We start from the raw sequence: 10,999 nt of genomic DNA, 5'->3' as shown, positions 1-10,999 counted from the left end.
TGCACGAGTACAAATCTCCCGTATTGACACAGGTGCCTCCGTTCTTGCACGGATTGGACTTGCAAGCGTTCAGCTTTCCTGTAGAAACAAAAGAGAAGGTGAGGGATTAATTCATAGATAGCGACTAGTCACTAGAGCGAGAAATCCTGCTTCTGCTCAACTGCTCATACATGTATTTCTAGATTTTATAGCATTTTTAAGCAACATATCAAGAAAAATGTCATCATCGGTGGATGAATTGAAAATTTTTCAGAATAGCTAGGATAAATGATCTTTTGTGTAAGCTGCTATTATACATCATACCTGATACCTGCATATTATACATCATACATAGGACACTATCTAATTCATGTATTGACCGTTGCAATGAACTTTTAAGAATATGCAAGTTATATACATAGGTAATTATACAAATTACTTACCAATATGGCACGAGGTGCCTTCCCAGTCGGGCGGACAATGGCAGAAGAATGAAGAGCCCAGATCGGCGCACGTTCCGCCATGCTTGCACGTACCCCGATCACAGTGCCCGTTTTTTGACGTGCACGTTTTTCCCTTCCAGCCGTTCTTGCAGAGGCACGTGAAGTCAGCGTGCCCGTCGATGCACGTCCCGTTATTTTTGCAAGGGTTCGGCTCACACTCGTTTTTATCTGGAAAAGTTAGGAAAGTTGATACCGTCAGTTTAAGATCAGACATTGACATCAATTTAATTCTGGATAAATAGACGTAAAATACACTCTTCCTGTCAGAGCCTAATCCCTGAAAAGATGGCTTTGACTGGTGGACATACTGGCCTAGACTGGTGGACATACTCGGATTCTAAGATTTCACTATCAAATAAATAAATGCCCCAAGTTTCAATTAGGTACGAAGAGTGATCGGCTTTAGATAATATTGTTTCTTGAAAGTTATACCTTATAGTAGTTATCTGTTCAAGTTATACCTAGTCAATGTGAAACATGTTATGAATAATGGCTACAAATCATTCATACAAAAGTATCAGTCCACATAATTAAGTGCAAAAGTGAAATTAAGGAGTGCGGTAGCGCTCCGCCCCGCCAAGTCGAAGTTTGTCCGCGCTACAGTTATGAATAATGGCTACAAATCATTCATACAAAAGTATCAGTCCACATAATTAAGTGCAAAAGTGAAATTAAGGAGTGCGGTAGCGCCCCGCCCCACCAAGTCGAAGTTTGTCCGCGCTACAAGTAGTGATATTTCATTTTCATTATATGGAAGCTGTAGGTACAGCATATCATTTCAATTTCCATAGAGAAGTGTCTACTTACTTTCTTTAGGTCTTATAATAAAGGCTACCTATCTAAATCAAAGGGACTTTTTAGTCTCATCCCAGCAGTTTAAATGAGGTTCTATTCTACTTACTGTTGGCGCAAATCTCTCCCTCCCAGCCGTCCCGACAGATGCATTGGAACGAGTTGACCTTGTCCACACAAGTGCCTCCGTTTTGGCACGGATTGTGCTTGCAATCGTTGATGTTCTCGTGGCAGTACTTGCCCGAGAAGCCCGCATCACACGAACATTTGAAGGAACCGCCCGATTGACTCACACAACGGTAAGGAGTTCAGGGCTCAAACGATAATGTCTACAAAAATTGAGTAGATAAATGACTTGTGATTTTGTGATAGCCCCAAAAATTGTACAGCTGCGGAATCTCAGCTTACAATAGTGCGCCAGGTCAGATTCCAGTAAGAACGCCAGCACGCCTGTGTATTTTTACACGGACCGATTCAGCAGGTTTTTCCCATCTTCATGGATCAGGTTCATCTAAGATCCCGTTCCCCTTGTGGTTCGAAAAAAATCTCATTTAAATTAGATCACCTACAGAGGACACGCGGAATAAAATCAAGTGGGCACGAGCTCTAAAGGTAACTTTTTGAAATTCAGAGCATTCACATTCACAATAATTTTCGATAATGTCTACAAAAATTGAGTAGATAAATGACTTGTGATTTTGTGATAGCCCCAAAAATTGTACAACTGCGGAATCTCAGCTTACAATAGTGCGCCAGGCCAGATTTCAGTAAGAACGCCAGCACGCCTGTGTATAATTATTTACACGAACCGATTCAGCAGGTTTTTCCCATCTTCATGGATCAGGTTCATCTAAGATCCCGTTCCCCCCTGTGGTTCGAAAAAAATCTCATTTAAATTAGATCGCCTACAGAGGACATGCGGAATAAAATCAAGTGGGCACGAGCTCTAAAGGTAACTTTTTGAAATTCAGAGCATTCACATTCACAATAATTATTGATATAGGTACCTACTTACTTGTCGCATAAGGTGACTTGTAGCCCAGAATGGCGATCCAAGGCATCTCCCCAATTTTCGCTTCTTCGCCACCCAGAATCCGGTTTTTTATCGTTAATTCCTGCTTGACCAGTCCGCAATTATCGGGAAACAAGTACTCGAAATAAAGACTCATCATACTCAGGGGCAATCTTCGAGCGGACACAGGATAGGATGACAGCCATAGCGTCAGCGAAAAGAGGAAGCCGTATTGAAGGAACATCTTATAACCAAGCACCAACTAGTACCATGGGCAGACGACCAAAGAGAAAAACCTACTATTACCATAGGCAGATATTAATACCTAAAGATAAAACTATCTAAGGAAGCCGTATTGAAGGAACATCTTATAGCCAAGCACCAACTAGTACCATGGGCAGACGACCAAAGAGAAAAACCTACTATTACCATAGGCAGATATGACAAAAGATAAAACTATCTGAGCCAAGCACCAACTAGTACCATGGGCAGACGACCAAAGAGAAAAACCTACTATTACCATGGGCAGATATGACAAAAGAGAACAATAAAAAATAAAGATAAAACTATCTACATAAGTGATTTTAATGTCCCCTGTTTCCAATTTTTTATAGGGCTATGATATTAATTGATGATGTTCCTCTCCGTTTTATATCTTTCAGAGGACAAAAGTACGAATCGTAAGTGATTTTAATGTCCCCTGTCCAATTTTTTATAGGGCTATGAAATTAATTGATAACTGATGTACCTCCCCGTTTTATATCTTTCAGAGGACAAGTACGAATTGGTTCCTAAAAAAATATGATGACCTTTTTTTTGCAAAGGTGAGTTGCTTTTTCCAAAAGGATAAATATACGTACAAAATAAAATTTCTTTACAAAATATTATGTCAAGTTCAAGTTATCTATTACTTTATTAATTTCTTCTTCAAGTACAATTTGTCTCATTTCGATCTGATTGGATCGGGAGTTCTAACATCTCCACTAACTTGACAGTCATACTACATGTAAAAGCTAACAGTATTCATACCAATACTGTCAGTACATCCGGTGATGATTTCTTCTTGAACTCATCATCTTCGCCACTACTAGGTCGACTACCACTGTTTTCTTTCGGCTGCAAGGACCGATTCTGTTGTTGTACAACATTGTTGATGTTTTTGAAAGACTTGTGATGTTCCCCAGCCACAGCACTCGTGTTGTTATTGATGAGGAAGTTGTTCTTGCACAGATTGTTCTGACTCTTGTAGAGTTTGTTGTCGGTGCGATGTTGGTGTTGTTGCATCTCGCACATCATCTCTAGCATCTCCACACTGGATGCTGAGGATAAAGGTCGCACCACACTGATACGAGGGGATATCTCGCTTAGACTCGAGCTCAGGCTAAGTTCAGCGTGACCCTCCTTGAGTGGATTTGACGTATAGCGACGTAGATTTTCTTCGTTCTGGAGATTGTTGGATTTTTCTTCGTCCAGATTGCGTGATAGGTTGAGATGAGCAGCTATGGTGCTCTGATTAATGTGGTGACGTTGATGGAACAACATGTAAAGCATGGCAGCTATGCTGAGCAGAGTGATAATGACACACAGGTAGCCAATGAAGTAGTTTCCTCCACCTGGAATATGAAGGAAGATAGGGTCATGTATTGGTATGTACGTAACGGACACAATGAAAAGAGTTTTTAGCCTAAAGAAATTTAATAATAAATTGGGAGTTTCGACATCTCCACCAAATTTTAAAAGAGGGAGTTTCGACATCTCCACCAAATTTTCAAAGAGGGAGTTTTGACATCTCCACTATTGGATTATGATAATGATGTTAGTGAGCCTATAAGTTTAGGTAAAAAAAATAAATAAGTAAATAAATAATAAAAACTCACTTTTACTTACTGTTGGCGCAAATCTCTCCCTCCCAGCCGTCCCGACAGATGCATTGGAACGAGTTGACCTTGTCCACACAAGTGCCTCCGTTCTGGCATGGATTGTGCTTGCAATCGTTGATGTTCTCATGGCAGTACTTGCCCGAGAAGCCCGCATCACACGAACACTTAAAGGAACCGCCAGATTGACTCACACAACGAGCAACTAGGTAGGCAGGGTTCGATACACACAAGTACGCAGGACTTCTAGACCGAGACTGTACAGTCAGAATTTCTTTTCCTAAGATTGGAATATTGATTTAAGATTATTACCTAGAACACTCTCATTTCAGGAGTTGATCCGCAAATGATTGCTACCACACAACGACCGTGCTCACCACAAATACCAGACGGAATCATCAGAATGGCGGACAGGTTTCCGTTCGTAGGAATTGGCACGGAGCAGGAGTCGAACACTGCAATCATACAGAATACCTACTCGTGAGGGGACAGGGTATATTACTATGTTAAGGCGGTCTCTTCTTGATCCCTTGTGTGCCGCGTCCATTTTTGTTTAGGACTGTTGCCTTTACATGTTTGATCACTTTCCTAAGTGTCCAGGGTAAGGGATAAAAGTTAGTGGCAGAAACACTGCAATCATACAGAATACCTACTCGTGAGGGGACAGGGTATATTACTATGTTAAGGCGGTCTCTTCTTGATCCCTTGTGTGCCACGTCCATTTTTGTTTAGGACTGTTGCCTGTACACATGTACATGGGTAAGGGATAAAACATAGTGGCAAGGGGCAGAGTAGAACATGAACTAGAAAGCTGTCTATGCTAGAATTTGCCTAGAACACTATCGTTCTTTTGGATACCGATACCGTCCTCAGTAATTTAAACTCTACCTACACGTAGTTGCATTTAAAATTCCAATATGTATTTACTAGTATGTTGCTACTACAAGTAGCAATAGTTTTCCATCAAAGGGAACAATAAGTTGCTCTTCAATATTGTCTTCAATAAACTAATCAAGGAAAGGGGGGGAGGGAGGGGAAAGTGGGCGGGGCTACGCGGCGCCCGGCCTCGAGTTCGCGACATTCTCCATACGGAGGACACTCGGCCGATAGACAAGACTCCTTGGGAGATGGAACGCACACCTGGGAAAGAGAAGGGAAAGGAGGGGTTAGTTACCCATTAGGACAAATGGGGGACGTTAAACAGGGAGTAGACCAGCTTAGTCTGGCTGGGGGACAGGGAGTATACCTGCCTGAACTTCCTTTGCTAAAGAAATAGCAAAGATTGAATCCGAAGGGCATCCACTCATAAAATTTGTAGCCAAAATTACGGAGGACACTCGGCCGACAGACAAGACTCCTTGGGAGATGGAACGCACACCTGGGAAAGAGAAGGGAAAGGAGGGGTTAGTTACCCATTAGGACCAATTGGGGACGTTAAACAGGGAGTAGACCAGCTTAGTCTGGCTGGGGGTCAGGGAGTATACCTGCCTGAACTTCCCTTGTTAAAGAAATAGCAAAGATTGAATGCGAAGGGCATCCACTCATAAAATTTGTAGCCAAAACCAAATGTCAACCCAGAGCAATCACCCTAGTTAGAGCTGATTGAGATAGAATCTTCCGCCATTCATTCAGTCTCTTGAGCAGCCGATTTGTATTTAAGTGCGACAAAAGACACTAAAGATGTCTTTGACCCAGATAATCCTAGGAGCATATTCCAAATGTCAGCCCAGAGCAATCACCCTAGTTAGAGCTGATTGAGATAGAATCTTCCGCCATTCATTCAGTCTCTTGAGCAGCCGATTTGGATTCTAGTGCGACAAAAGACACTAAAGATGTCTTTGACCCAGATAATCCTAGGAGCATATCCAATACTTATGAAGTCCGAGTATTCTTCAAAGGAATCCTTACCTGATTGGCAGCACAAGAGTTGACAGCATTGGGACCGAGGCAGTTACCGAGACCACACCATATTCTCGTACAAGACACGTGGCTATCTAGACATGTGCAGGTGTTGCATTGGTGAGGCCAGGAGGTGTTGTGAGCGAAATATTGACCGTGCCATAGACAGACGCCGCGGGTGAGTGAAAGATCTTCCACTGAAAAAACGAAAGAAAGAAGATGAGTGAAGTGGTGTTCCCTTGTCAGCATTACGGAAAATGGTAGAAATATTATACAAAGATAGTAATGGTAGAAATATCAAGATACTTTAGCATATTCCGAATTTGACTGACAAATCCTTTAACTTTTACACCAGAGGGAGGTGTAAAAATTTCAGCGAACAGAACGTGTGTCTACAACGCCGGATTTGAAAAGGAATAGATGAAATGCTAACTAGTCTAAAGCTGTGCCCTCACATAGTCAACGGCCGTCGACGGACTCGATCGATCTCGTCTGAAACCGTCCACACTGCCTCGACAATATAGATTTACCTCGTCAATCGACATCGATCGATCGACAGTCGACTATGTGATGTGTGGACACAGCTTTATAGCCAATCGGAACCAAGAATATGGAAGGATTACTAAGAATAGATGAAATGCTAACTAGTCTAAAGCTGTGCCCTCACATAGTCAACGGCCGTCGACGGACTCGATCGATGTCGTCTGAAACCGTCTACACTGCCTCGACAATATAGATTCACCTCGTCAATCGACATCTATCGATCGTCGACTATGTGTGGACACAGCTTTATAGCCAATCGGAATCAAGAATATGGAAGGATTACTAAGATTAATTTCATACTAGACTCACAATTTACCGAAGGGCCTTCACAAGGAAAATTAAGCCCCCCTTTTCACAACTGTAAATTTCTGTAATGGTCCTGCCCTAATGGCAAGTTCCAGATTCCTTCTTCCTAATCCCGACCCGAGGATATCCAAACATTCGATTTTTATGCAAGTCAGTGTTTCAAATAAGATGTCCAGAAAGATTAATCAAAGTTCAAACGAGTTCGACATAAGTTTAAACAAAGTCCTCAGCTCTTCAGAGTGATATAATGCTAAGCATGGCCTGCGGCATTGACTTGGGTAATGTAGTTATGGAGATGATTGAGAAGAACCAAGTGGAAGATTTTAATACAAACAAGTGCACTAATGTCAGCCTAATCTAGATTTTAAACTCAAGGGGTTCTGTGTGTTTGCATCTAAATTCCAATGATTTTCCTGCACTAATCACTTGGGTAATGTAGTTATGGAGATGATTGAGAAGAACCAAGTGGAAGATTTTAATACAAACAAGTGCACTAATGTCAGCCTAATCTATATTTTAAACTCAAGGGGTTCTGTGTGTGTTTGCATCTAAATTCCAATGATTTTCTTGCACTAATCTGTCAAGTTCGTAACATCACCCATTAAATAAGTGAGAAAACAATGGATCAAGAGAAAAACACTAGAAACTCAACCCATTGGAATATTTTGAAATAGAACCACGTATTTATACTTTAAAGAGATTATGCAAGTCAGTGTTTCAAATAAGATGTCCAGAAAGATTAATCAAAGTTCAAACGAGTTCGACATAAGTTTAAACAAAGTCCTCAGAGTGATATAATGCTAAGCATGGCCTGCGGCATTGACTTGGGTAATGTAGTTATGGAGATGATTGAGAAGAACCAAGTGGAAGATTTTAAAACAAACAAGTGCACTAATGTCAGCATAATCTAGATTTTAAACTCAGGGGGTTCTGTGTGTTTGCATCTAAATTCCAATGATTTTCCTGCGCTAGTTTGTCAAGTTCGTAACATCACCCATTAAATGAGTGAGGAAACAATGGATCAAGAGAAAAACACTAGAAACTCAACCCATTGGAATATTTTGCAATAGAACCATGTATTTATACTTTAAAGAGGAAACTCAAGGGGTTCTGTGTGTGTTTGCATCTAAATTCCAATGATTTTCCTGCGCTAGTTTGTCAAGTTCGTAACATCACCCATTTAAATGAGTGAGGAAACAATGGATCAAGAGAAAAAGACTAGAAACTCAACCCATTGGAATATTTTGCAATAGAACCATGTATTTATACTTTAAAGAGACACGTCATATTGTACAATATGACATTCCCTAACCTGCTTGCTATACCTACACTGGAAATTCCTCTCTCCCTTGTCACATCCAAGGACTTTTAGGAACACCCTCACGTTCAGAATGCAGACTCGTGAGATGTGAACAAGTCACAGACTTTAACATTTCACATCTGAAAGCTTAGAGCTTAGAGCATTCAAGTTCCAAGCTCTAGCCTCCAGGTTCTAGCTTCCACCTACACGTAAACCATCAGCGTGTTTTGATTTTAATGAATTAATGAGATCCTCGCTAAGTCTTTACTAGTTAAATTCTTTTTCTCTAATTAATTAGAGGTAAAGTATACAAGTACCCACGTTGGGTGGCATTCCACCATCTGTGTGGAGATAGACACAGAGATAAATAGATGGGTGATGCTTGGTTTGAATCTAGCATCCAGAGAGGTCTCAGGTTGGATTTTCTACTAGTTTTGGGAGAATCGGTTATCAGATTTCTTTTTTAACGATTGGAAATTGAAATTCAGTTTCAACGCGACAAGTTTGAGTTTCTTTTCCTGTATTTTTAATTCTTCTTATTACAACGGATAGATTGGGTACCATCATTGTAATTTGGAAGTGTAGATGCTTGGTTTGAATCTAGCATCCAGAGAGGTCTCAGGTTGGATTTTCTACTAGTTTTGGGAGAATCGGTTATCAGATTTCTTTTTTTAACGATTGGAAATTGAAATTCAGTTTCAACGCGACAAGTTTGAGTTTCTTTTCCTGTATTTTTGATTCTTCTTATTACAACGGATAGATTGGGTACCATCATTGTAATTTGGAAGGTGTATTATAATTTTTTTAACGATTGGAAATTGAAATTCAGTTTCAACGCGACAAGTTTGAGTTTCTTTTCCTGTATTTTTGATTCTTCTTATTACAACGAATAGATTGGGTACCATCATTGTAATTTGGAAGGTGTATTATAATTTCGATAGTGGATGATCAGTTAAAAGTTAAATATCTAGTGCCATCAATCTTAGAATTTTGTGTACAGGTAGATTATCTTGAAATCTTTGAATGAGAATATACCGATCAGTTATATGATCAGTTAAAAGTTAAAGATCTAGTGCCATCAATCTTAGAATTTTGTGTACAGGTAGATTATCTTGAAATCTTTGAATGAGAAGATACCGATCAGTTATGTTACGAATACTTTACGATGGCCTAAGCTCCTCTAATCCAAGCTATGTTTACGGGTACCTAATGATCAGTTAAAAGTTAAAGATCTAGTGCCATCAATCTTAGAATTTTGTGTACAGGTAGATTATCTTGAAATCTTTGAATGAGAAGAGACCGATCAGTTAAGTTACGAATACTTTACGATGACCTAAGCTTCTCTAATCCAAGCTATGTTTACGAGTACCTTATTCCTAAGAACCTACAGTTCAAGTTTCTGGTATGCAAAAACTTTACACAAGTAAGTTATAATTATTTTTGCACATTGAGAATGAGTAACAATCTTTCAGTTTCCAGTGTGATGTTGTAAAATGTGATAAAAATACATTAGGTATGCGTCTACCAATACATTTATGACTTATTCACATAGGTAGATATTGGAGCTACATTTTTATTTTATACACATAATATTAGAATTATTATTTAAAAAATATAAAGAATTCTGTGGCTATTTCCAACGAGTTATTAATTCCTTAACACATCTATAGGGGGCCATATACCCCCCTTTGTGTTGAATAGTCTGGCGATATGATGTTAAATGAGGTTACGAGATGTACAGGGTACCTGTGATGTGGGTGCAACCGAAAATCTTAAAACAGTGTTGCCAGATAGTCTCCTACTGCAACATGGTAGAACCGTAGCCACATGGATTACTGGCACATTCGTTGATGTTGATCCGACAATCAGGACCTGTAAATATAAATAGCAAAGTTTTTATTTAAAATAGGCGACCAGTGAGCACTGAACTCAATGCATTCAACTTTTACAGTCTGGAGCTCTCAAGTGTGACGTATTTTGGAGAAAAATTATAACTTTGTGAGCGCTAAGGAAATTCAAGTTTAGCTCTTACGTCATGCCGATGTCGATTAGAAAATGGAACTTGGGTTACGAGATGTACAGGGTACCTGTGATGTGGGTGCAACCGAAAATCTTAAAACAGTGTTGCCAGATAGTCTCCTACTTCAACTTTACTTAAATGAGCACTGAACTCAATGCATTCAACTTTTACAGTCTGGAGCTGAAAATTTTATGGCTCTCAAGTGTGACGTATTTTGAAGAAAAATTATAACTTTGTGAGCGCTAAGGAAATTCAAGTTTAGCTCTTACGTCATGCGGATGTCGATTAGAAAATGGAACTTGCGAAGATCTTTATGGAACAATCCCCTGAAAGTATGAACGAAGTATAACAAAATCGCAATTCTATCCTTTTCTAGACCAACCTATGCCATCATTTAACCCTGTTGTTCATACTTACCAGCAAAGCCGGGTGCACACTCGCACAGGAACCAGTTGACCCCGTCCACACATTTGCCGCCGTTGTAGCAAGGCTGCGGGCTACAGTCGTTGATGTCCTGGCCACAGTCCGGGCCTTCGAATCCCTCCTTGCAAATGCACGAGTACAAATCTCCCGTATTGACACAGGTGCCTCCGTTCTTGCAGTTTCATTTTACGGTTATATCGAGCATTTTTCATATTTAGACGCATAGTTGTTATGGTACGTCACGTACCCGCCCTTTGTTAGTTGGACTGGCGTTCAAGAAAAAGAATCCCTCAGATGGATTAATACAAGACAGATCCTACTGGGAGCACATGTTGCAATAGCATG

The 10,999-nt window shown here is 40.2% G+C and overlaps 1 protein-coding gene across 1 annotated transcript in view; it reads right to left on the bottom strand.

Annotated features, from left to right (window-relative positions):
- Positions 1 to 3,229: 3,229 nt before the first annotated feature.
- Positions 3,230 to 10,999, bottom strand: part of LOC103512818 (protein serrate) — a gene marked incomplete at its 5' end in the record, with an annotated part of 75,706 nt that continues 67,936 nt past the window's right edge. Inside the window, 7 exons of the mRNA XM_017445573.2 lie at positions 3,230 to 3,899; positions 4,174 to 4,443; positions 4,541 to 4,618; positions 5,189 to 5,303; positions 6,072 to 6,259; positions 10,030 to 10,083; positions 10,649 to 10,826. Coding sequence (XP_017301062.1) covers positions 3,310 to 3,899; positions 4,174 to 4,443; positions 4,541 to 4,618; positions 5,189 to 5,303; positions 6,072 to 6,259; positions 10,030 to 10,083; positions 10,649 to 10,826 — 1,473 coding nt within the window. The remainder of the gene's footprint in view (positions 3,900 to 4,173; positions 4,444 to 4,540; positions 4,619 to 5,188; positions 5,304 to 6,071; positions 6,260 to 10,029; positions 10,084 to 10,648; positions 10,827 to 10,999) is intronic.

The sequence above is a fragment of the Diaphorina citri genome, unplaced genomic scaffold (genome assembly GCF_000475195.1).
Source record: "Diaphorina citri unplaced genomic scaffold, Diaci psyllid genome assembly version 1.1 scaffold888, whole genome shotgun sequence".
NCBI lineage: Eukaryota > Metazoa > Arthropoda > Insecta > Hemiptera > Psyllidae > Diaphorina > Diaphorina citri.
This window is presented reverse-complemented; position numbering and strand designations above follow the sequence as displayed.